Below are 24,991 nucleotides of genomic sequence, written 5' to 3'. Positions count from 1 at the left end.
CACAGACACTCGGTTGAGGGGGTGGAGGACAAGTTTGCCCCCATGGCCTGGCTGCTCCCGGCAGCGCTCGGAGGGCCCCGAGCCCACTGCGGCCCGTGGGATGCAGCTGGGGACTCGCCGCTGGCGCGTGTTACTCCATGGTGGGTGAGCGCTGGCCAGAAGCAAGGCAGGGGCTGTGCCGAGGGCTGGGGTGTTGGAGGCAGCGGGTGGGGGAAGCCTTGGCTGGGCGAGCGGCAGTTTTGCTTTCTGTTCTCGGGGCAGGGAGGCGGTGCAGGGCAGGCAGCCAGCGCCGCAGGCAGCCCCGCTCCAGCTCGAATGGCGGGGAGAGAGAAGCTGTGCAGCTGGAGATTTGTTTGTGAGTGGTTTCAGGTTAGTTTGTGTCGAGAGTGGGTGGTTCTCTAAGGCAGCGCGGCTCCATAAAGCGTGGAGAGTTTCTCTAAGGACTGAAATGTGTCAAGTGTGGAGCATTTTTCTAAGCAGTGAAATGTATTTTGGTGTCTTTTTTTATGGTGCTGTGAAGAGGTCAGTTATGCTTGTATGCATGGTCAATCTAAGTCCTTAGCAAATGTTAATAATTTCAATCAATGAATCAACCAGGTTGGAAGAGCCCTCTGGGACCATCGAGTCCAACCATTGCCCTGACACCAGCATGGCAACTAGACCCTGGCACTAAGTGCCATGTCCAGTCTTTTCTTAAACCCCTCCAGAGATGGTGACTCCACCACCTCCCTGGGCAGCCCCTTCCAATGGCTAATGACCCTTGCTGAGAAGAAATGCTTCCTAATGTCCAACCTGAACCTCCCCTGGCGAAGCTTGAGGCCATGTCCTCTTGTCCTAGGTTGGTGGATATTGCAGCTGAGAAAGTAGCCAAGGGTGGCGATGAGAACGGCCAGCAAGGATCCAGCTGCCATGTTATGACCTGACATGCTCTCCGCAGGTGCAGTGGAATTAGATTTCCAGCATTAATTGGACCAAACGATGTTATCGTGGCCACCAAACGGTCGCTGGGTAGCCTTTGCATCCCGCTGTGCGCTAACCATCGCTTTCTGTCTCTCCCCAGAGCTCGCCGCCTGCCCGGGGAGGGGTCCGCACGCATGCTAGCAGGACCACGGCCCCTACCACGCGAGCCATGCCCTAAGGTGGAGGCAGCCCGGCCGGCCAGCAGCGCGGAGCGATGGCCCAGTCGCGGGCCAATGGCTCGCACTACGCCCTGACGGCCATCGGGCTGGGGATGCTCGTCCTCGGCATCATCATGGCCGTCTGGAACCTCGTCCCCGGCTTCGGCCCCGCTGACAAACCCGCCACCCACACCGGGAACAGCAGCAAGCCCGACCGCGGCTCCGGGGGCATTTTGAAGAGCAAGACCTTCTCGGTGGCCTACGTGCTGGTGGGCGCGGGCGTGCTGCTGCTGCTGCTCTCCATCTGCCTGAACATCCGCGACAAGAAGAGGCAAAGCGAAGACGTCGCTCACGTGCAGCACCAGATACCCGCAGAGCCCTCGCACCAGGAGGACAGGTGAGCCTTTTTGGGGGGAAAGGGAGCGGGATCGAGCGTGGGGATGAAACCTCGGAGGTGTTATTCTTCCTCGAAGAGGTGGGGAGCGAGGCAAGCAAGGCTGATAGCAGCGTGTGCTAAAATAAAGGCAAGCACAGCTCATGGTTTCGGGTTCAAAAATGTTATGGAGATCAGGGAGGAACAAATCCATCTGTATTTATGGTGCTGTGGGTGAAAGGAAGCGTTGTTTGTGTGTAAGGGGGAGGTCTGGATGGAGCCATGGCCCAGCTGGCGTTGGGAGACGTGCCGCTCCTTGCTGGGTCAGTACCCGGGCAGCGTGCCGGGAGTGGTGGTTAATGGTTAACGCGGGAGAGCGGGATCAGATCACTGCTGCAGAGGGAGAGGAGCAGGCAAGGCAGGACGGGGCGCAGCCAGAGGTGCCTTTGGGCTGCAGGAGTGTAGAGAGCGGCTGGAAACACGGAGTTTGGACCTGGTGAAAGTCTGCAGGGCTCTGCTGTTGGTCGGGGAGCTCCAGAGCTACTCTGTGCAGATCCCCTCAGAAAACTGGTTTTCCCAATTTGATTTTAAAGGAAATAAAAACGTGTCTGAATATAGGTGGGGTTGTGATCTGTTTTGTCAAACAAAAAGGAACTGGTGTATGATGTAGAAGGGCAAATAAGTTGTTCATGTTTTGAGGGGGAGGTGGTTTTATTCTCTCCATCCCCTGTGCTCAGTGAAGCTGGAACGATGTGCTACTGACAGCATCATTTTTTTCCACCTCTAGTCAAGAAGAGGACGAAGACGTGTCTTCCCAGTACTACGTCCCCAGCTATGAGGAGGTGATGAACACGGGCTACTCTGAGCCCAGGGACTCGGACAGGAGCAACAGGATCAGCGTCTCCCTGCCCTCCTACGAATCGCTGACGGGGCTGGAGGAAAGCAGCCAGCCCGGGGGAGCCGCCGGCGCGGAGCCCGGCACGGAGCGGCAGCCCGGCCGGCACAGCTCGCGCCTCAGCAAGCGCCTGAAGCCGCTGAAGGTGCGGAGGATCAAGTCGGAGAAGCTGCATCTGAAGGACATCAGGTTAAACCTCGCGGAGGGGAGCAGCACGGCCCCCATCACAATAGAGCCGCTGACCCCGCCGCCCAAGTACGAGGAGATCCAGGAGAAAGCACCAGAGAGCCAGCAAATGACTTAAAAAAAAGGAATCTCTGATGCTGTTGGGGGTTATTTTGTTTGTTTTCTTTGTTTTTATTTAAAAAATGCACTAAGAGGGGCTCGGTCCATGGGTGCCGAAGCGGTCAGGGCTCCCTGGACGCTGCGACGTGGAGGACACAATGGGTGCGTAGCGCTGCGGCACGGGGACAGGACAAGCTTTTCCCGGGACAGGGTTTTACAAAAGACCCCGGGGAAAGAATCGTGAATGCCAATAGTCCGCTGCTCTGAAGTAAATGAAGGCTGGAAGTACCGAACGTGTCGTTTGTGGTGTTTTACCTAAGGGCCACCCAATGCATCTTCTCACCCCCTTGCGCCAGCAGGACTTTTCCAAGCCACCAAAGTGGCACCAAACAAGGATTTTCCAAGTGGAAAAGGGCAAAACTCCTTTTTTTTGGTGCCTTTTCTTTCTGAGTCAGGGAAACGGCGTTGCCAGGGCAGCGCTGCAGCTTCCCCCCGGCTCCCGTCTGGGGCTGGGGCGGTGGCCCCGGGCCAGCCCCGACTCCTGCCAAGCTCTGTGCTTGCTGGTGGGAAGCAGGCTGAAACGGGCCCCGTGCTCCTCGGGGAGAGGATGGATTTCTTGCCTCAGTTGCTTTCTCTGTGGTGTTTTGTGCTCCGACGTGAAGGGACGGTTGGTTTGAGGCAAGCGGATAAGTGCAGGGGGTCGGGAGCCGAGCGCGGCGCTGGCAGGAGGTGCGCGGGGTGAGATCGCCGCTGAGTCCGCCGTGTGAGTGGGCCTGTCCTGAGTAAACGGTTTGTACGATGTGTTTGCGGGTGCTCGTTGGCCCTTCCCAAGGTTTGCGAGCCGGGGCGGTCTGAAATCAGTCAGGGTGCTGCTCCATGGGCATCCCGGCCACGTGCCACCTCCCGGGCTTCCAGCAAAGCCATCGAACACAAAGTGCTCATCGTATTCAGCCACGGGCTCCCTTGGCTGGTCTGGATTTTGGTGGTGTGGGTAGAGAGCAGGATCTTTACCCATGAATTTGTAGCAGGTCTCAGCATGGCCAATCTGTCCTCTGCCCCTGGGCTGCCGGTATGGACATGGCTTTGGTGGGGCGATGCTGATACTGATGTAGTGATGGACCATTCAGCAGAGGTTGAGTTGGCAGGAGGGTTGATAGAAGGTATGAGAGGGGAAGCACACCCTGCAAGTGTCCCAGCCGGATGATGGGGGAATGTCTCACCCATGGGAGCAGAAATTGGGCCAAAAAGCGATTTTGGGGGTTTGCTGTTAACAAAAATGTGAGGTTTAGGCTTGTTTTCAGCAAGCCTGGGCTGCTTTTCCAAAGGAATGTGGTCGTGTTGTGTATGGCACAACCCTGGGGCTGAGGGAAATGCTGTGGTTTGGGGCAGTATAGGGCAGCTGCGCTTCCCTGCTCCCCAAAACCCAAGGTGGGGGGATGCCGGTGCTCAAGCTGTGCCCAGCTCACCAACCCACCCGCCTCCAACCAGTCAACTGCGCCGCGATCGCGCTTTAGAGGTGCACTAACAGCATTTGGGAAGTGATGCAGGAAAGGCACGGGAATTAGAGTGCAATGGTGCTAATTAGGGTGGCGTTTGCTGGTGGTGAAGGGGAGACAGGTTTGGGTGGCAGCGGGGTGGGACGTCGGGGTCGGGTGCCTGGGTGGCGGGGAAAGAGGCTCAAATGTCACCAGCATTGGTGAGGCCAAACCAGAGGCTGCCGGGGGGGGGTGGTGGGAGGTGCATTATTTTCCCTGTTTCTGCTGAAAAAGGGTGCGTGGCAGCCCGGGATGAAAGCATGTCGACGGAGAAGCACGCCCATGGGTGATGGCATCCCCATCACCAGGCGGCAACGTGTATCCCCTTACCTGAGGCTGCAAGACCTGCTAGTGCGTGCACGGTATGAAATAAAAAATAAATAATAAAGGGGAAAGAAACGTTTGCTGGCAGCTTGCGTGGCTCCCCGTGTTTTTTTTTTATCCGTGGGGAAACGCTCCTGTGTGTGTCACCCGCTGGCAAGGAGAGCTGCGGCCGGCATCGGTGCGGAGCTGTGTTGTGCTGCCGGGCCGGTTGCTTGGGAAAAGGAGAAGGAAAAAAAAAAAACACTAAACCAAAACAAAGAGACAAACGCACCCAGGAGGGCGGAAGCAGGCTCCGGCGCGGCCGGGGTTTCCAAGGCTACCGCGCTGCCGGCCGGGACAGAGCCACTTTTGGGTTGATTTTGTACAATTTCTAGCGCAGAAGTTGGCCAAGACATTCTTGGCTCAGTTGTGTGTGTTGGGTGGGCGGTTGCTAAGCAAGTAGTTGGTTTTTTTTTTTTAACGCAAGCCTTGCAGGTGAGGGGCCGGGCGATGCGAGCCTTTCTGAGGGGTTCGGAGGGGTGTTTTCAGCTGAACCCGCACACGACGACCATAGGCAGGCACGGGGGGTCCGACATCGTCCTGCAGGTAGGGGCGAGGGCCGGCGTGAAGGGGATGGTGGTTTGGGTGCGGGGAGGAGGATGTGTTGGGCTCCACCGTGCGAAGCGTAGGGGCTACCAGCTTGGTTACGCTGGGGTGTACAGCAAGGAGAAGGGGGGCTTGGCGAGGCAGTGACAAACCTGAGCTGTTGTCTGGTGGCTTTCCCTGCTCGCCTGGTGATTGCCCGCTGCCAGTCCGCAGGTGTCGCAGAGCATCACGCAGCCCTCGAATTCGTCGCCTCGGACAACAGCTTCGTCCTTCAGGACCTCAACACCCCCCACGGCACCTTTGTCAACGGCTGCCAGGTCCAAAACGCGGCCGTCAGAGTGAGCGCGGGGGATGTCCTGCGCTTCGGCGCGGGGGGAGCGGCCTTCCGGCTCGTGGTGGATGGGGCTGCCCAGGTAAGGGTGGGATGGGGCTGCCCAGGGAAGGGTGGGTGCTGCTGCCCAGGTGTCCTGGTTTCATGGGATAAAATATATAGAATCAAGTTTCTGTTAGATGTCGTTTCAGTTAGTGGCCAGCCGTGGTGATCAGGGCCGTTATCAGCTAAACCCAGGGCAGCTGCCCCAGGCTGGCCCTCAGGTGTGTTCTATAGCATCGACATCAAGGTCACTATAAAAGGGAGCAGGAGAGGAGCAGGGCTCTTTTTGCTCTCCTCTCTTCTAGCATCCCTCTTTCTCGTTCCCAACGATTGATATTCCTGGAACAACCTGCTGCAGCTCTGTAGCTAAGTATAATGTTGTGTGTTATCATTGATATTGGTTTATTGTTTTGTTAAATCTGTTCAATTTTAACCGACAAGTCTCTCTCATTTTCCCAATTCCCTTCCTGGGTTGGGGAAGGGACATTGGGTGAGAGAGAAACTGTTATTGTTTAGCCCCGGGTGCGGGCTAAATGAAGACACCAGGGAAGGGTGGGATGGGGGTGCCCAGGGAAGGGTGGGTGCTGGTGCCCAGGGAAGGCCCCGGCAGCAGGAGCAGGCTCTCACGCTCGTGTGGGTGATCCTGGGAACATGAAAACCTTGAGCTCCCTCTGCTGAAGAATCTCGGGCAGTTCAGTAGGGGGAAGGAAAAGCAGGGGACAGGTTTCCCAACAGCAGGTTGGACGTGAGCAAAGGTGGGCCTGGAAAATGTCCTTTTCCTCTATTTGCGTTTTATGTTTCCTCCAAGGCTACTTACTGACAGAGAGGTTGGGGTGTGGATCAAACCTAGAGCAAAGCCAAAGGCGCAGCCCTGACCGGCGCGGTCATTCAGAATGAGGCTGGTCAAATCTAGAGAGAGATGGAGGAGCTCAAATTGCAGCAAACCCCAATGATTTATTTCAACCTCAACAAAACATTTGGGCTTCCTAATATAAATCTGATACTTGGGCAACGGAAATGGGAAAGGACTGGATCTATGCTTGCGCTCAGAGCAGTGCCTGGGTTTTGCGTGACATAACGCACGCACATCAGGGGCTAAAAACCTTCCTGGTATCTTGCTGATTTAGTGTCCTTTCTCCACCGCAGGTGTCCTGTCCCCCCGTGAAACGTCGCACAGCGTGGGCTGGGCAGCTCCAGTGGGTTGCAGAGACCAAACCTTCAGCTTCTGCCTCTCCTCCCCACCTGCCCTTGCTGCCGTGGCAGCGTCCCCCCGGCTCTCCCAGCAGCCGGGCTCCCGGAGCCGCCGGCCACGTGCCCCATCCGCCGCCGTGGCAGCGACCCGGGAGTGCCTGGGCGAGGAGCGTGGCCACCACCATCACACCAGAGGCCGTCAGCAGGACCTCCACAGTGAGGCCAGGTACTCCCCGATGCCCAGCCAGGTGGCTCGTCGCCTGGTGTCCTCTCTGGGCAGCTCAGCATTGAGTGGGGCTGAGGCGAGCAGAGGCAGTTTTGAGATGAGCTGAGAAGTGACGAGTGTCAGCAGCAACTGGGTGCGAGTCCCTGTCCGGGGGAGCTAATTGGAGACCGTGTGCAGTCCTCAGTGGCATTTGGGTCAGTTAGGCAATGGGCTGTGACCTACAAAGGGCAATGCCAGCGCCCTCGAGCTGAGAGTGACATTTCCTCTTCCTTTTCCTCGTGTGTGATGGGGAAGGGCGATGACTAACGATCCGCGCCACTGACTCACGTGCCTATTCCCGTCTCCTCTTTGAAGTGATGTCTTTTCCTCCTTTGAAGAGCAGTTCATGGCTGCCTTGAGTGCAGGAACTGTAAACGAGGTTCATAGCTCATCAGCTACTTTATTAAGTAGGCACTAGTGGTGGAGCAGAGGCAAGGCTTTGGGGGAATAGTACAGCCAGAGAACAAGACTTTAGCCATGGATGTAGCTTGTGATGGGCTGGTAGGCAATCTGGTGGTTTTCCTGTTTGGGTTGGGTTGTTTGAGCAGTTGTAAGCCGTACAAAGTCAACAGCGAAGTGCCAAAGTGCAGCTGGTGCTCCAGTGTGGAGGCAGTACTGGGCAGTCATGGAATCATAGAATGGTTTTGGTTGGAAAGGACCTTTCAGATCATCAAGTCCAATCCCAGCAGCAGGGCTTCAAGGCGTGTGGACGGGCAGAATTTGGAAGTGCAGTGAAGGTAAAGGGAGGGGAGCACGTGCTCCGAGCTAGGACATACCCATCTGATGTTGGGGAAATACAGCCAGAAAGATCCTCAGGTGCTAATTGCAGTGGGCATAGCTATTCCCACGTGGGAAGCCGTGAAAGGTCCTGTCTGTGGGGCTGGGCAGTGCTCGAAAAGTCAGAGGAGCCTTTGTCTGCTTTGTCTCTGCTGCCCTTGAGGCTTTTTTGGTTCCCGGAGGTGTAGGATTCCCCTCTGTGGTGCAGACTGTTTGTGTGGGTGTCTTTTGAGTGGCAAACAGTTGGTTTCTCTTCTGGTTGGGAACCAAGTTCATGGACTGTAAAGCAGCCGCTGCCTTAGGATAGTTTTGAGACGAGCGAGAGGGATGCTGCCAGCGGCGTCACTGCTGCCTGCAACCAGTTCACAGAGTCACAGAATCAATGAGGTTGGAAGAGCCCTCTGGGATCATCGAGTCCAACCATTGCCCTGACACCACCATGTCAACTAGACCAGGGCACTAAGTGCCACGCCCAGTCTTTTCTTGAACACCTCCAGAGATGGTGACTCCACCACCTCCCTGGGCAGCCCGTGCCAATGTCTAATGACCCTTCTGAGAAGAAATGCTTCCTAATGTCCAACCAGAACCTCCCCTGGCATTTACTGCTGTGGTGTTTGCTTTCTTCCAGCCTCAACCAACGTCTCAGGCGATGGTGTGAGCGGTGTGGGGAGAGCCCCTTCCCTGGGAACTCGCGAGGTGGATGTCCTCCCGCAGGAGAAGGTAACACTGTGGAAGGTGTGAGGGATGCCATCCCTGTCCCAGTCCTTGGCAGAGCAGGCAAACCCTGCCAAGTGGTCGTGTGCCTGACCGCGAGTCCCAGCAGGGTGCAGGGACTGTCACCAAAGGGGCCTGCTCCCAGGGAGGGGGAGGCTGCTCCCAGGGAGGGGGAGGCTGCTCCCAGGGAGGGGGGGTCTGCTGGGTGGATGGAGGACGTGGGCACAGTGGGGTGTGGGAGGCCGGGGTGAGCGGGTCCGTGCGGTGGATGGCTGTGAGTCGGTACCCCCTGGAGCAGGCAGCCCAGCGTCTCGGTAGCCGCAGGCTGACGGATGCACCCATTGTTTGCCCGCAGGGTGAAAAGCTTCTGGGACTGGAGAAGGAAATCGGTCGCCTTTCTGGTTTGGAAACAGAATCAAAGCAGAAAGACGCAGCGATAAGAGCTCTGCAGGATGAGATTGCAGCGATGGCGAAGACCCTGGCTCAGGCGGCGGCAAGGAATGAGGTGGAGCTGACCCAGAAGCTGCTCACCTTCCACCGAGAGCTGGAAGCCAAGACAGAGGAGATCCAGGCCCTGAGGGAACAGGTACCGAACGCTTCCAGATGCACAGAGCAGGGAAAATACCTCCCTGATACCGCTGTACTTTCAGTTTAACACCCGGTTTGTAGGAGGAGCAGGTCACCTGTCTGACACCAAGGGGGGAACCAGGGAGGGTTTTTTTTCTTCCAGTGTAATAGAGGTGGTAAGTTATCGGGCGAGGAACGCAGGTGACTGTGTTTTGCAGATCAGCCACCTGCAGAAAGGCTCGAGCCAGATTTTCAGCCATTCCCTCTACGAAAGAGACCTGGAGATCGGCAGGCTGCGGAGGGAAGGGGAGAAGCTGAAGAGGGACCACGTGCTGGCTGCAGGTCTTGTATCGCTGGAGCTCCGTGTAGGGGCATGAAGCGGTTTGGGACTGGCACTTATTAATGAGTGCGCACTGGCAAACCTGTCCTGGCAACAAAGGATTTGTTGTGGCTCGTAGAAATTGTTCTACCTCTGTGTATGTGTCCTGAAGCTCCGTGGGAGCTGCAGGCAGGGTCTGGCACAAGGAGTGCCACTGGAGTGAGGGACAATGTGGGGAATCCAAAGGCAGCGAGTGGTGGGATGGGGAATTTTGTTAGGATAAAAAGCCTCCAGCCTTTATTGGGCACGAGGAGAACGTAGTGTGTGCACAAAGTATTGGCTTTAGTAAAGCATTGAGCGTAGCAAAACTGTTCAGCTTGATTTCACTGCCCAAGGTAAGGGAGCAGCATCGGCGCTTGGCAGGGAGGAGGCATCAGAGGTGTGGGTCTGACCCAAGGCAGCCAAAACGGATCCGTAAGAGCTGCTCGTCCCCGTGCTGCGAGGCCCCGAGGAACTCGTTAGCGATGCTGTCAGGGAGCAGCGCCCAGCCCGCTGTGCCAAAAGCTGCGTCCGCTTCCCGAGACCGAGGTTGTCGGAGGGGGAGGATGGCTGGGATGCACTTGGGCAGCCTCTCACCCGAGTTGGTTTTTCTCAGGTCTAGCGAGCAGCCTGCAAAGGGAGATCGCCAGCAAGGAGCAGAAAATGCAGCAGCTCCAGCAAGATGTAGAAGAGCTGAAGAAGGAAAACAGAGAAAAGGACAATCAGCTGGCGATCGTCTCTGCCAAGGTAAGCGTCCCTAACGCTGGGCACAGTAATTTAGTGTCACGAATGGACACGGCTCCCTGCAGCCCAGCCTGGTTTTCCCCTCCAGGGAAGCAGCCCGTGCTACAGGTTGTGTCTCTGTTCGCAGCTGGCAGAGCTGCATCCCCTGCGTAATAAGCGTGGGGCGGGCGCTGCGTTTTGGCTGGCTGGCTTAGGCACTCTGCCAGGAGAGTGTGGTGAGAATCGTTGTGAATTTTAAGTACTGGGAAAGAGACTCGGGGCCCGAAGATCCTCAGAGGGCTGGAGCCCCTCTGCTCTGGAGACAGGCTGAGAGTTGGGGCTGTTCAGCCTGGAGAAGAGAAGGCTCCGGGGAGACCTTCTAGGACCTTCCAGTACCTGAAGGGGCTACAGGAAAGCTGGAGAGGGGCTTTTTACAAGGGCATGGAGTGACAGGACAAGGGGGAACCATGCAGACTGAGATGAGATATTACGAAGAAATTCTTTGCTGTGAGGGTGGTGAGACCCTGGCCCAGGTTGCCCAGAGAAGCTGTGGCTGCCCCCTCCCTGGCAGTGTTCAAGGCCAGGTTGGATGGGGCTTGGAGCAACCTGGTCTGGTGGAAGGTGTCCCTGCCCATGGCAGGAGGTTGGAACTGGATGGGCTTTATGGTCCCTTCCAACCCAAACCAGTCTGTGATTCTATGTATGAGCACTCAAGCTGCTGTGTGCGGGAGAGGGACCAGGCGCCCTGGGGAAGCATCTCTGTGGCCCACACCGCTCATGTCGAGGCAGAGAGCACGTCACAGAGCATCCCTCTGCGGTTTCCCATGCTCCAGGGATGCGGGAAGACCTGGAGGAAGACAGGAGCTGGTGCACGCAGGCTCGTGGGAGAGGCACCTGGGTGCTCGGGGCAGGCACAATGGGGACAGTCTCTGGAACACCAATACCCTGAAATGCAGAGGTGGAAAGCATTGTCTGGTACAGGGATGATCAGCCTGGAAATGCTTGTTACCATCAAGGCCGGGTTACCGTGGATGTTTTTAAGAGGCATTTGTTTCCTTTGGTCCTTTCCCTCTACCCCTGTAACAATATTTCTGAGGCCAGAGGAATTTCTCTCTCTCAGGCACTCCCTGCAGATGTGTGTCCTCTCAGCCAGACAATTATTTAATACGGATGTTTGCAGGTGCAGATACTGTTGTGCTCTCAGTGCCCTGATGCCCCCATCGTGAGCACTCCAGCACCCATTAGGTGTCTGAGCCCTTTGCTGGGCTGTAGCACCGAAGGACGTGTAGACATTTGCTGCAGAAATGACGGTATCTGCCTGCCCTGATGTTGTTTTTCCCTTGGCTGCCGTTCATTCCAGTGCTCTAGAATTAAAGAGGAAACGAAGCGTGAACTTGGAGAGCGAGAAGCGATTGCGTGCCGAAATGTGAGTCTGAAATCATTTGGGGTGGTGGAGCAGACGGGAGAGCAGCAACTGCAGGAATGCAATATCGAGAGGATAATTAGCTGGGCAGTTTAAGGGAGTGGTTTTAGAATCATAGAATCGTTTTGGTTGGAAAGGACCTTAAAGATCATCAAGTCCAACCATCAGCCCATCACTGCCGAGTCCACCACTAAACCACGTCCCTAAGTGCCACGTGTAGAACCCAGCCCCTGTAATAGAAGGCACCCAACGTGCAGAACATAAACTCCCGTCAAAATTCCCCTCGAAAGCCAATCTAACTGTAGTAAATGTAGGTTAGAAGAAAATTCCAGGGTAAAGAAAATGGGGTAGATGGGGGAAATGTATTGCTTAGCAGTTAAAATCCTCCAGAGAGGCAACGCCCAGCCCCTCTGGTGAGACCCTGCGCTGTCCCGGGGCTCTTGCAGCACATCGGGGAGCTGGAACGTGACCTGGAGGGGCTGCAGGGGCAAGTCCAGAAGTACCATGCTGAGCAGGAGAGCATCCGAAACCAGCTGGCCCAGAAAGCCAAGGTAACCATCTGGCGGTGGGGTATGCAGCGGAGGGACATGCCAGGCAGGTGGCTCGGCTGCATGGCACGGGTGGCAGACACGTGGGTCGAGGGCCAGCAAGCCCCAGGCAAGCAGGCTGCACAGGCAGGGGGTCAAAATATAGAATCGTAGAATTGTTTTGGTTGGGAAGGACCTGTAAGGTCATCGAGTCCAACCGTTAACCCAGCACTGCCCAGGCCACCCCTAACCCATGTCCCTCAGCACCACATCTACACGGCTTTTAAATCCCCCCAGGGATGGGGACTCCACCACTGCCCTGAGCAGCCTGTTCCAGTGCTTGACAACCCTTTCAGTGAAGAAACTCTTCCTGATCTCCAATCTAAACCTCCCCTGGTGCAACTTGAGGCTGTTTCCTCTCATCCTATCACTTGTTACCTGCAAGAACATGCTGAACTCTTCCACAGACCCCAAGGCTAGAAGGGAACTTGTGCAGCAGAGTGAGGAAGGCGAGGAGGGATGATGGCCCAAGGGACCAAACGCAGGCACAAAGCAGCGTTAAGTGTCCGATGCTGCACGCCCACCCCCCTGCAAAGGGATTGCTGCCTGTCTGCTGCCATGTCAAAGCTATATTTGGAGTTATCTGCTATGAATAGAGGAGAGTCGAGGTAGAATTGCTCGCGGCGTGATGTTCTGGTATGGCTTTGATGTTCAAACGCCCTCGTCGTTGCAGGCTGAGGAGGAGCTGAAGGAGGCCAGCAGCAGGCAAGCTCTGCAGCTGCAGGAGATGGGGCGCAGGGAGCGCCTGCTCAGAGCCGCCCGGGGACGGGCCGAGGAGCAGGTAGGGAGGAGGCAGGGATGGGAGCAGCCTGAGGATGGGTTATCCCACGGGGAAGGACATCATGCTTGAGTGCAGGGAAGGAAATCCAAAGTCCTGGGCACCAAACCCTGGCACAGGGCTTAACTTGTTGCCAGGTGCACAGGGGCAGCTGTGCATGGAAGCCCCAGGAGGAGCCAGCACCCGCTGCGATGCAGCAGCGTAAGGCACTAACCTGCGTGGGAATGGCTGTCGTCTCCTGCAGAGAGGCCGGGGGTGGCATCCCCGGCTGGAAACAGGAGTGAGTCGTGGGAAAAACCCACCGGAACGTGGGCTGGAGCAACGCCCAGCTCGGCCGGGCCGTCCTCTGCAATTTGTACCGGCCCTCTGTCATCGTAATCCTCCCACAGGAGATGGTCAGGAGTCACATTGCCCTTGGTGGCAGGGAGTCGGGGCCTCGGTGTCGGAGATGGCAGGCACCGGGACGCCCGCGGCGTTCAGGGGTGCAGGGCTGGGTAGGGCAGCCCAGCAGAGCTGGGATGGGTTATCAGCCATTGTTGTTTTCCTGTGTCGGTCTCTGCTGTAGCTGGAGTCCCTCAAAACCCGAGTGATGCAAGTGTGTTCTCCAGCGGCGGCGGGAGTTGCGGGGAAGGCTGTGACGGAGCAGCAGGTGAGTTCTCCAGTGCACGGAGATGCCCAGTGCCTCCCAAGCCGGAGTTGGCTCAAGTGGGCCGCAGCAGAACAGCCGTGCACAGCAGTGCCGGTGGCATCCAAGCTTCTCCGAGTCCTAAGCTGTGCTGCAGCTATCCCAGGTTAATGACACCACTCCAGGAGGTGAAGGAGACACGATCCTTTTTGTCCCCCAAAGCTCAGATGGAGTCAGCGGGCTGCAACAGAGAGAAGCCCAGGAGCCTGATGTGGCGACCAGTTTGCAGCGAGTCTCGGTCATTGCTCGCTGAGACAGTCTGTGGTCCCTCAGCAGCAAAAGGGTGTTAATATAACGCCTTGTTCTGCTCTTCCTTCGCATGCTTTTGCCAGGTGATAGAGAAGGTCAGGCAGATCTCTGAAGAAAACCAACAAAGTCACGAGAGAGAGAAGCGTCTGGAGGAGGAATTAAGCTCCAGGCTCTCCAAGGAAAAGGAGGTGTCTGCAAATCTCGAGATGGTCAAGAAACGCCTGCACGAGCTTCAGGTCAGTCCTTTAACTGCTGTTGACCCGCTGGCAGCCAGGAGATGAGTGGCACAGGGCATGGTTTGGGCCTGAGCGTAGGTCAGAGAGAAGACGCACCTGTGCAGTGTCGTACCAAAGTGTTTACGGGGTCGTAACTGGGACTAGACGGCAGCTGGGGCTCAGTGGTGCAGAGTATAAAGCCTTGCCCGATGGCCGGGCGTGGCTCTGGTACGCTGTAGGAAAGCATTGCTCCGAGGTGCTCAGGGAACAGCTTGGTCTCGGGGCTTTCTCGGAGACGTGGTGTTATTTGCCATGCGCCGGCAGCCCACTAACCACGCAGGCTTGTTCACCGACTGTGTTTTCTCCAGGCGTGCCTGAGGGGCTCCTGCAGCAGCGACAGCCTGCGCGGGGAGCTGGGGAGGCTGGAGGCGGCGTGCCTGGACCCATCCGTTTCGGCCATCGGGGCGGCGGTGGTGGCGGTGGCACGTGTCCCCCTGTCCTGGCTGGAGGGTGTGGAGCAACTCCTGGCCAGCGCGGGGATGGACCCGCATGCCTCCGGCAAAGGTCTGTGTCCTACTGGGTGTCGGTGGGGACAAACTGCTCCGGGTGGGAGGTCTGAGCTAGGCAGCTGTAGAGGAGAAAGCCCAGCGCGAGCCATCGCTTGGGGACGGCAGGCCCCTGCGTCGGTGCAAATCTCGGGCAGTTTGGGCAACTAAGAAACTGTAGGGGAGGGAGTGCAAGGAGGGGATGGGGTAGCAGCGGGGAGCAAGGCTTGCCCGCCACGGCACCAGCCTTCCCCAGGCTGAACGCAGCAGGCGAGGAGCGAGAGGTCCTTGTCGTGGGAGTCGTGTCTGGGAACGTTTCCTGGTGTGATGAAGTTAGACGCTCTAATGGGTGTGATGAAAGGTGACTGTGTGTGATGAGGAAAACGAGTCTCCTGGTGGGAACAGGCACCTGGGCTGCGTGCACAGTCACGCTCCCTTCCAGCGAGGTCTCGGCAATAGCAGCGATCTCCCAGGGGTGGGAACGTGCTGTGGTTCCAGTAAGTGCAGAGGCGAAACCCTTGGCTGGTGCCCAGAGCCTTTCTGAGGGGATCTCTGAGCTGGAACCCCGTAGCAAGAGGCTAGTGAGGGTCTCTTGGCTCGTGAGGGTCTCTGAGTGCGAGGCAGAGGTGTTGTCCGTGGGTCTCTCCTTCTCTGACAGCTGACACCAGCGAACCCGCTGCCCCAGCCTGGGAGGGAAACCCACATCAAGGGTGTTTTCTGGGTATCCCAAGTAGCGTGGGGGATGACTACGTGGGAGGTTTGGGGCTGTCCCTTCTCCTCCCTGTTGCCTATGGAGGAACACGGACCCCCACCATCAGGCGAGGGGGGTGATGGCCAGGGCTGAAGGTCAGCAGTGGGCAAAGTGAGTTTATGTGGGCTGTGCAAGCACCCCGCGGAGCGAGACGCCGTTGGCTTTTGCAGGGCTGTTGGCTGCTCTTGGGCAGTTGTTGGAAGACAAGCGGGAAATGGCGCAGCGGAATCAGACGTTGCAGGTACAGAAACACGTGTACGTATGTGAACTGAGTGGGTTGGGAATCCTTCTGTGGGGAAACACGGTGGTAATCCTAAGTGAGACGATGTGGGACCTGGCTTGGGGAAGTTCAGTAGCAGAGGTCCCTGGGTCTGCAGGAGATCCAGGGCGATGGAGAAGACAGAGCCCACTGTCGGTGCGGCAAGGACGGAGGGTGTGCCTCTCATGTGAATGTTTGTCAGTGAATGTACCCAGGGTGGTTTTTTCTTGCTCTCCTACTAATACGCGTCCTTTAACACCTCGGTGTCTGCTGGTTTCCCCTAGGCCCAATTAGAGAGGGTGCAGGAGTCGCAGGCGGCTTTGCTGCAGGAGCACGTGAAGGAGCTGGAAGCGAAACACGAGCGAGACCTACAGATAAAAATCCAGCAAGTTATCTTGGAGAAGGACAAGGAGAACGAAGAGGTACGGTGGCACAGTGGTTTGTTAAGAAAATTACTGTTATGCTCTCTCTGCTGGACCTTTCCTCAGGTGCTCTCATCCCCTACCTCACTGAGTTATCTCTTGTCCTGCCGAGGTGTGCTCCTGTAACGTGCCCCTGCTGCAGAGCAGTGACCCTCCCGGGTGCTTTCCTCAACGGAGTCAAGGTCTCTTATACCAAAGGATAAGAATTTGTCTTGATGGGAATTGGGGGCTGTTAATTCTCAGGTTCTGGAGAGAGCTGTCGCCAAGGAGAAGGACCAGTGCAAGCAATCTGTGGAGGAAGAACGGAAGAAGATCAGAGACCTGGAAAGCCACCTGAGAAGCATGACCGAGGTCAGTGTCACGCACGGGAGGTAAAGCAGAACTGCTCACACTTGGAATACTGAAATCTGAAAGCACTCTGTAGCATGGTGGCCCATTCGGTCAGGGGCTGTGGTGGGTCTTTCCCCCAGCAACACACACACAGATGCATATGTGCCAAGAGAAAAGTGGATTTTTTGCAATTTGGTGAACTTCTCAATGACTGCTAATTTCCTTATGAAGGTAATGGAAAGGCAGTCCAAGGAGCAGGAGGTGACTGACTGCAAGCTGAAAGAAGCCATGCACAACCTGGAGGAAGCCGCGAGGCGAGAGGTAGTGCCAAGGACCACCCTCGCGTGCATGCAGAGGACGTGTTGTAGATGTGGTTTTGGTGAAGAAGGCTTTCCCGGTCCCTGCTGAGGGGAGGGCAGTGCACTGCAGCCTCCCCCCTCCCTCAAATCCTTCCCTTCCCTCTGTCCTGACTCCTAGCCAGGAGACGTGATGCTGATGGTGATTCCAAAGGACAACACGTGCGATGCTTCCGACTGAGCTCTCACACCTTGTTTCCTAGACGGCGTTACAGCAGCGGGTCCTCGCGCAAGACGAGCAGCTCAAGACTGTTCAGGAGGAGAACGAGTTACAGAGGCAGAAACTGCAGGAAGAAATAGTGGAATATAAAGAGCAAAGCAAGCAGCATTCCCTGACAATCGTGGCGTTGGAGGACAGGTTGCAGGAGGCCAAGCAGCGGCAGAAGACACTGGAGGAGGAAAACGCAGCGCTCGTGGCAAAAATGGAAGGTAGCTAAGGGTTGTGTGGGGTGAGTCTGTGCTGGGAACCTTCTGGGTTAATGTGAAATGTGTATAGAGATGGTGTAGTGCGCTTGCTGCTATGGGAAGCGTTTGGTAAGGTGTTGGGTTTGAGGGTTGCCTGAAAGCAGGACGAGTTCCCGAGAGTGCCTGAAGAAGCCATTTCACAGGGAGCTGCGCTACATTGTCCCGTGGCTTTGGGGACCATTGGTAGCGTGCCACGGTCCTAGACGGGGCTTCCCACTGGAGAAGGGCTCTTTGCCCTCTAAAGTTGTGAGACTGTGGCACTTTGGGCTGTGCCCAGGCAGAAGCGATCCTGAGTAAGGAAGGATGTAAGGAACTGTCTAACACGGTTGGATCTGGAGCTGAAGAGACACCAGTTTCCAAAAAAAAGATGGTCCTTGGTCTTCCAAGCTGTCGTAGCAGGAGCCAGCAGGCCAGACGTGTGTGCGTTACAAAGCAGCAGTCTGCCTCGGTCGTTGTGTCCCGCAGGGTTCCGGGATGATGCCCGCGAGTCGACGTCGGGAACTCGGTCGGGGGCTTCTCCTGGTCCAGAACCGCGCTGTTGTGCGAGGTGAGCGGCGCGGGCTGACGTGGCCTCGTCCGGAGGGGCTGGGTGGAGGGTGGCCAACGCTGGGAGAGCTGAAGGAAAACCAAAGGGCTGTCTGCAGCTCGCCCTGACATCTGTGTGTGTCGGTGGCGGAGAAAAGAGACCTTTTGCTAGGCTGAGGTGGTCTGAAGTGCTTATAGCATCAAGGTGATGCAGAGGGGTGTGTGGGCGACCTGCTGTCCCGTCTGGACGGCTCCAGGTAGGAGAGTGCGAGCTGGCAAGTCCCAATGCCACAGGCATGGACCTAGGGGAGCGGCAAGGTAGGTAAAAACGTGACGTGTTTGTTTTAATCGTGAGATGCAGGTCAGGAGGGCGTGCGCAGGCTGCGTGAAATGTCTGTTTCGAATGAACCATGCGCTGATCTCTCTCAGGTTGCTCCGGGAGGAGCTGGCAGCGGCGCAGAGCGTGCTCCTGTCCAAGGAGGCTGTCATCACCCGGCTGACCAAAGAGCTGGCGGAAACCAGAGCCAGGATGTCGGACGTGAGAGGTGGGCGAAGCGTACTGTGCCGTTTCCATCTCCCAGGGATGCTATCGAGGGCAGGGCTGGGGTCTGCAGGGACAAGCTCCATTATTGCTGACAAGCTCGCAAGGGTCTGTGGGGAAAAGGGGGCGCATCTCTGACTGGGGAACATCAGATCCCCCGGGGCTGGGTGATGGGACAGCCAGGAACCCACGAAGGTGGTGTGTGCCCAGGGGAGCTGAGCGAGGAGCAGAAGGTGGAACTGGAGCGGAGCCTGAGCCGGGTGAAATGCCAAGAGCGGGACCTGAACCTGCTCCGAGAGAAGCTGTCCCAGATGTCCAGCCTGGTGGAGAAGAAGGATCGAGCCCTGCAGGCAGCAGCTGAAGAGCTAAGGTACACGCCGCCGTGACGTGATGCTTAGCAAAAGCTGCTCTGTAGATTCCCAGCAGCTGGTGGCATAGAGGTATCTCCCGGGGAGCAAAAGGCACGTGTGGGAGCATTGGAACTGAGCGCAGCAATGGTGTCTCCACGGAAGCGCCATGTGAACTTGAAACAGGGCTTTAGTGGAGCTCGTGCCAGTGGACATGTAACAAAGTCCCTAGTCACAAAGTGAACGCTCCCACCCGTGCCATGGTGGTCGTCGGGGAGTGCTCAGGAGGCTGCTCTCCATGAGGTGTTTGGGAGACCTTCATCCATCACGGTGTCCCACAACGGTGTTGTCTCTTGGCACAGGCAAGCCCGAGCGCCCTGTCCAGCACTGGAGGATGCCTCCCGAGAAAGGGCGGGCGAGATGGAGGATGCTCCTCAGAGGGCAGCGCGAGCGGACAAAGCCTCCCAGAGGGTGAGTCCGCGGGGAGGTGCCGACGGCTGGGTGTTCCTAGAGCATCGCTCACGGTGTTTCTCGGCGTCGTGGTGAGACATGTCCGTGCCCAGCCGAGCCTTGGGTCTGCTTTGCCAGGGGAGGTTCAGGTTGGACATTAGGAAGCATTTCTTCTCAGCGAGGGTCATTAGCCATTGGAAGGGGCTGCCCAGGGAGGTGGTGGAGTCACCATCTCTGGAGGTGTTTAAGACAAGACTGGCCATGGCACTTAGTGCCCTGGTCTAGTTGCCATGGTGGTGTCAGGGCAATGGTTGGACTCGATGATCCCAGAGGGCTCTTCCAACCTCATTGATTCTGTGATTCTGTGGCTCAAAGGCAGGGGCGCAGGGGCGCCAGCCACCCTTCACGTAGCCAAGGTCTGCCCATGCTGCCTGCGCACCGGGGTAGCCGTGCTGGCAGCGCTTCTGGATAACAAGCTGATGTTTGTGCAGCGCTTTGGAACCGTGAAGCGTCGCGTGTGCTAACGGCTGCGGTAATTGCCAATTAGAGGGGAGAGCAGTGGAAAGACCCGCAAGTGTCGCTTCCATTCCCCAACCTTGCTGGCGATATTGGCGACGCAAAAGCAGTTACAGGCTTGAACGTGCAGGATTGGGGCTGGCTTGGCGCACAGGAGAGGACCAAAGGTTCTTTTTATCCTCTGTGCTCAGTCCCCTCTGGATCTCTCTGGCGCTAGAAATGGGAAGAGCTGGAAGGTGGTTGCAGCAGCAGATGGAGGGACAGTGGGGATAGTACATGCCGTACCGCGGCGTGCCAGCGCGATGGGAGGGATGTGCGGGGGCCGAGCTGTGACTCACAGCCGGGTGACGAGCAGGAGGCATCGCCCGTCCCGTTCGGTACATAACAACGGGGAGGGGAAGCGCCGGGCGCTGGAGGGGCAGCCCGGTCAAAGCCGTGGTGTGGGAGCAAACCACGTCTGGCCGGGCAGTGCCGCGGGGTGAGGGTGGGCAGACCCGAGCGGGCAGTTTGCAGCCATTGTTAGCAGGATTTGGGGATGTTTGTCACGATGCAGCAGGCTGGATGGGTCTGGAGTAGGGAAATGCACGCATCTGGGTGCGGGGGTGTAGTTTAAAAGAGAATAATGCATGAGATGGCGTGCAAATGCGGGCCACGAAGCGTGTCGGTGTTTATGCATAGAAACGGGTAAGTGCTCAGTGGTAGCACAAAGTGTGAGAGAAAAATGCTGTCATGGCCGTTCGGAGCCCCGCGCCATCCCTCTCCCAGCTCTCTGGAGCATTCGCAGGGCTTAGGACCTCAGCGGGGCGTGAAAGGGGTCCCTGATGCTGCTCTTCTACCCCACAAACCCACGGCGAGGGGGTAGGGTGAGACGCTCCGTGGGCTTTGCTCTCGGCACGTGCCAAGCGACCAGAGTCTTTCAGCAAGGCTGCGTTAAAGCCAGGTTTAAGCTGAACTCATGTCGAGCCAGATGCAGTCTGGGCACGAGCCGGGTGGGCCGCTTCTTCCAGGAGCCGGCGTTGGACTTGGCCGACCTCGGCGCGAAATGCCGAGGGCTCAGGCACGAGGAAACGATCCGGCGCCAAAAGGAAGGGTTGGCCGAGCTCCGGGAGAGGATAAAGATGCTGGAGACGAGGCGGTCCTCGGGTAAGCGTGGCTGTCACTAGGAAGGGAAGGATCCCGGGGGCTCAGGGTCTTGCCTTGCGACAGGCTCAGGCTTTCCCCTCACCGAGGCAGCTCTCCCCTGCCTGCATCCTACTTATGGGGAGAAAGAGATGCCCAAGCACTCGGACAGCGGTGTCTGCAGGGGAGGCCGGTGCAGGCTTTGCTCCATAGCCTGTGCATCGTTGTCGTCTCTCCACGCGCCATCCCCGTAAGGGGAACCGTGGTGAGCGGCGAAGTGGCCGAGGTGCGAAGGCACGGCGTGTGGTACGGGGAGCAGAACGACTCACGGGGTGTTCGTTTGCCTCCAGCTCTCATCAAGAAGGGTTCGGAGCCGCTGGTTGTCCTGACAAAAGACTTGCCAGAGAAAATAGTCCAGCAAACAGGTCTGGAGAAGGAACCTGCACCCACGTCGGGAACAGAACTGGAGACTGGCAAGGTAAGAAGGCAGTTTGGGGTTCGTGGTGCTCATGGCTTCAGAGGAGAAGCGTTCCCTGGGGTAGGGGAAAAAGAGGCGTTCAGATATAATAACTGTCCTGCTGGGGGGAGAGAGAGGGAGGTGTAAAGCCTGGCAGTGTGCAAGCTGCAGCCCGATGGAAGGTGTTGAGGTGGCAGCCCCGCTCAGGAGCTGTGTCTCTCCCAGCCCCCCGGGCTCAGCACTGCTCGGGGGTGCCGTGGGCTGAGCAGGGTGCAAGGCTTCGGAGCGTGGTGCTGCCGGGGTGGTCGTCTTCCCGTGCAGGGGAAGCAAGGCTCGAGGCAGCCCAGCCCAACACCGGGAGATCTGTCCCCAGAGATGGAGTCACCATCTCTGGAGGGGTTCAAGACAAGACTGCACGTGTCTAGTTGACATGGTGGTGCCAGGGCAACGGTTGGACTCGATGATCCCAGAGGGCTCTTCTAACCTGATTGATTCTGTGATCTGTGGACTGCATTGATCTTTCCCTGTCTCTGCAGGTTCCTGGCCACGTTCCTAACGGGGGCTCGCGTGGGGCCGTGGGCTCGGGGATGGCTGATGCGATGGACCTTGGCGAGAAGATGGTACGTCAGCAACAGGCCCGTAGAAATGGTACCCGGTGCTTGTAGAGCGTAGATTGTTTTCAAATGCGTTTCAGAAGTAAGTGATTGGCATCGGGACTCTGCAGGAACGTGTCTGAGGATGAATGGTGTGCTACAGAACCGGGGCGCACTGGGCGTCTGCCGGGATGGACCCCAGAACGTGCAATGGTGCATCCCGCTCCCCTTCCCACCTAAGGTCTTTGGGGGTGTTCCGTTGGGTGGTCAGGGCCGATCCTGAAGGAGAGGTCGGGTTGGTGAGGACAGAGACCTTCACTGACCTAAGTGCCAGCTGAATGATGCGTGAGAGGCTGTGGAGCAATGGAGGTGGCCGCCAGAGGAGATGTCCTTTGGTAGCGCAGCAAGTGGGTTGTGAAAGTGGGTCTCTTCCCTCCGAAAAGGGCAGGATAAATTCCAGCGGGGAAAACAGCCCGTGTTGATGATGAAAGAAACCCAACCTTAAGGAGTCCTGCTGCTGGGAATTGAAGCGCAGCTGTGAAAGGGCTGCCCTGGAGCTGGGATGTGCCTCGGTGCCAGCGGGTCACCTCTCCGAGTGCCTCCACGGATGACCCCCAGGCAGCCGTATTTTTAGGAGCGCTCGGAAAAGCTCACCCAGGGAAAGCACACGTGGAGATGAAACAAAGGGGAAGGCACGCCGTGTTTCCTTGTGCCATTTTCATCTCCTTAGTCGAGCTGAATGAAAGCAGATGGCTGAGCGGCACGATGTTCTGTAGCGGAGGAACTGGCAGGCCTAGTAAATAACGCATCCCCTGTTCTTCCTACAGTACCTGGACGTCATTGGTGCTCTGGGGAGGCTGCTGAAGGTGGAGGAGCTGTCAGGAATGCAGTCTCTGAAGCACCTTCCTCGGGAGGAGAGGGAGAAAGCGGGGCTGCAGAGACGGAAGGACCTGGAGCTGCTGTACAATAAGATCAGGAACCTCCAGAGTCGCCTGGAGAGGAAAGAAGAGATGCTGAAGGATTACGAGGCCAGCGTGGAGCAGCTCAGGTACCAAAGGCTAAGGTGGCTGGTAGCGGCCACGGGTCCGCGGGAGCCCTAGTCCTGGGATGAGAAGCGATGGGGAAGTTGGGTGCAGCCCCTTGCCAGGTGTGTGACTGCCTGGGACTGGTTACGTTGTAGCCATGAAGTGTTACGAGAAACAGAGAAAGGTCCTCGAGGTTCTCTGCAACAGTGCTGTGCAGGGCCACCCTGCCAGCGGTGGCCAGACCCTGTGGCAGCCGTGGCCTCGGCTGGGGTGGGAAGGACTGGCCAGCCCCGAGGCGATGCTCCTGCTCACAACCCGCCGCGCAGGGTGACGTGTTGGGGCACAGGGAGGAACCTGTGGGCACGCTTGTGCAAGCCCCGCTGCTGCTCGCTGTGGAAATACAGAACTGTTTGCCCGCAGCACCGGAAAGAGCGATGTCGAAAGATATTTCTGGGCGGGTGCAAGTATGCCACCGTATTCACAGAATCACAGAATCGATGAGGTTGGAAGAGCCCTCTGGGATCACCGAGTCCAACCATTGCCCTGACACCACCATGGCAACTAGACCAGGGCACTAAGTGCCATGTCCAGTCTTGTCTTAAACCCCTCCAGAGATGGTGACTCCACCACCTCCCTGGGCAGCCCCTTCCAATGGTTAATGACCCTTGCTGAGAAGAACAGTCTAAGTAGGCAAGAGGTTTGCTAGCGATCTCCAAGCCAGCAGCGCTGACACAGCCTCCCAGAGTCCCTCTCCGGGCTCGTACACTTGCTAAAGCACTTGCAGGTCCTCACAAGGTGTGAGCCACTCTGATGTCCTTTCGTGTCACCCTGTGAGGGGGATCCTGGGAGGGACACAAGCACCGTATGGTTTAGCTCGAAAGCCTTCTCTCCTGGGCAGAGCCCGGTCAGGGGGTCGATGTGGGTGACAGACACCTCTCCCCATCCTGTTTCATGCAGGCTGAACCAAGTGTCCCTGCAAAGGTGCCAGGAGGAGGTGTCCAAACTAGAGGATGAAGCCTACAGGGAGGCAGAAGAGAAGGCTCTGCTGAAGGAGGCTCTGGAGAGGACACAGCTCCAGCTGAGCCAGGAGAGGAGGCTGCTGCGAGCGGCCAAAGTGGCCAAGGTGAGGATGCGGGAGCAGGCGAGCAGGGCCTGCGAGGACACCTGGAGCGCTGGGAGCCCCACGTCCCCATGCCCGAGTGTTCAAAGGCAGGTCAGGGTGCTCACAGGCACCTCCGCAGTGTGCCCGCTGCTGCCAGAAAGGCCGAGGAGCCCAGCGTGGGGTCTCGGCAGAAGCTGCGAGCCCCGTGTCACGCACTCCCGTAGCTTTGGCGAGTGGTTAGGAACACGTGGTGGGTCTGGCGTGGTTTTCTGAGCTCTGGGGGGTGAACGTGGTGTTCGATGTCTCTCTGTCCTGCAGTCTGGAGCCAAGAAGCCTTTCTGCTTGGGAAAGCTGAAGGCCAAAGAGCGCACGGCAGAACCTGTCAAGACGGGAAGCACGTAGGAGAGGCGCCGCGGGGGCCTTCGGTAGGCGAAGGTCCGCGGGAGGAACGGGTCGTCGCGCTGCGGACTCTGTAACGTTGGACGTGGTACGAGGTGTGGGTGCATTTTGAGGAGCCCCTGACGGCATCCCGTAGCTCCCGGGCACGCTGCAGTGACTGCACGGTGTGTAGGACCTTGTTTTCCCACAGTACATGTCCCATGGCCATAGAAAAGGTTGTGTGGATACAGGCCAGTGTATACGTGTGTGTATGTACATACAGACGTGTGAATACAGCCCAGTGCGTACAGTACTTGTGTCAAGTCAGTTGTGTGGGGTCTGTCCTGCCCCTGCCGAAGCGGCCTCGAGCGCGGCTGGAAATGTCCCCTGCGCTCGCAACTCCCATCCCCGTGGTGTCACGGGGGAGCTGGAGCATAAGGCACGAGGCAGCATGGAAACCTAGCACCCCGGGAACGCCGGAGCCGCGTTGAGCTGCCACGTAGTAACGAGAAGGGAAGAAGAGGAGCCGCCCGAGGAGGTGAGAGCAAAGGCCCGGTCGGTTGGGATGGGGCGACGACATGGGCTTGTTTGCCAGCCCGCTGGTGCCAGCAACTGCCGTCCTGCTGCTGCTGGCAGCGAGGGCAAGAGCAGAGCCTGGTTTCTGGGGAGCGGCAGCGTTTTGGGGCAGGGGGTGTCTGGGGGGAACGGGCATCTCCAGCGCAGGTGGCCCCTGCGGCCGCTCTGTGAAGCCTGTGCCGAGTCCTCTGCGGATCTTTTCAGCCAAGGATAA

The 24,991-nt window shown here is 57.7% G+C and overlaps 2 protein-coding genes across 2 annotated transcripts; both read left to right on the top strand.

Moving 5' to 3' along the window:
* The first annotated feature begins 1,067 nt into the window (after nucleotides 1-1,067).
* Nucleotides 1,068-2,947, top strand: TMEM51 (transmembrane protein 51). The gene is made up of 2 exons (XM_068415046.1): nucleotides 1,068-1,515; nucleotides 2,279-2,947. Exons 1-2 carry the CDS (start codon nucleotides 1,175-1,177, stop codon nucleotides 2,688-2,690), a joined length of 753 nt encoding a protein of 250 aa, XP_068271147.1. The 5' UTR covers nucleotides 1,068-1,174; the 3' UTR covers nucleotides 2,691-2,947.
* A 2,072-nt stretch (nucleotides 2,948-5,019) lies between these two features.
* FHAD1 (forkhead associated phosphopeptide binding domain 1) lies at nucleotides 5,020-24,225 on the top strand. The gene is made up of 28 exons (XM_068415089.1): nucleotides 5,020-5,115; nucleotides 5,322-5,528; nucleotides 6,635-6,905; nucleotides 8,350-8,441; nucleotides 8,791-9,021; nucleotides 9,221-9,344; nucleotides 9,977-10,107; nucleotides 11,444-11,509; nucleotides 11,953-12,057; nucleotides 12,767-12,874; nucleotides 13,437-13,520; nucleotides 13,889-14,041; nucleotides 14,389-14,584; nucleotides 15,487-15,557; nucleotides 15,860-15,997; nucleotides 16,241-16,348; nucleotides 16,559-16,648; nucleotides 16,887-17,112; nucleotides 17,614-17,695; nucleotides 18,103-18,218; nucleotides 18,425-18,584; nucleotides 18,924-19,032; nucleotides 20,535-20,670; nucleotides 20,997-21,124; nucleotides 21,640-21,723; nucleotides 22,524-22,744; nucleotides 23,679-23,844; nucleotides 24,142-24,225. The coding sequence occupies exons 1-28, from the start codon at nucleotides 5,020-5,022 to the stop codon at nucleotides 24,223-24,225; spliced, it is 3,783 nt and encodes a 1,260-aa protein (XP_068271190.1).
* The last annotated feature ends 766 nt before the right edge of the window (nucleotides 24,226-24,991 follow it).

Source organism: Nyctibius grandis, chromosome 17 (assembly GCF_013368605.1).
Source record: "Nyctibius grandis isolate bNycGra1 chromosome 17, bNycGra1.pri, whole genome shotgun sequence".
NCBI classification, from domain to species: Eukaryota; Metazoa; Chordata; class Aves; order Nyctibiiformes; family Nyctibiidae; genus Nyctibius; species Nyctibius grandis.
The sequence above is the reverse complement of the archived record's forward strand: the minus strand, read 5'-3'. Positions and strand labels throughout refer to the sequence as shown.

What these genes read in the sequence shown, in the direction of transcription:
- TMEM51 (XM_068415046.1), top strand. Translation starts at nt 1,175, where the DNA reads ATGGCCCAGTCGCGGGCCAATGGCTCGCACTACGCCCTGACGGCCATC. An exon ending in CCCTCGCACCAGGAGGACAG is followed by an intron (nt 1,516 to 2,278) that starts GTGAGCCTTTTT and finishes TTCCACCTCTAG; the next exon opens with TCAAGAAGAGGACGAAGACG.
- FHAD1 (XM_068415089.1), top strand. Translation starts at nt 5,020, where the DNA reads ATGCGAGCCTTTCTGAGGGGTTCGGAGGGGTGTTTTCAGCTGAACCCG. An exon ending in ATGTCCTCCCGCAGGAGAAG is followed by an intron (nt 8,442 to 8,790) that starts GTAACACTGTGG and finishes GTTTGCCCGCAG; the next exon opens with GGTGAAAAGCTTCTGGGACT. An exon ending in AACGCCTGCACGAGCTTCAG is followed by an intron (nt 14,042 to 14,388) that starts GTCAGTCCTTTA and finishes TGTTTTCTCCAG; the next exon opens with GCGTGCCTGAGGGGCTCCTG.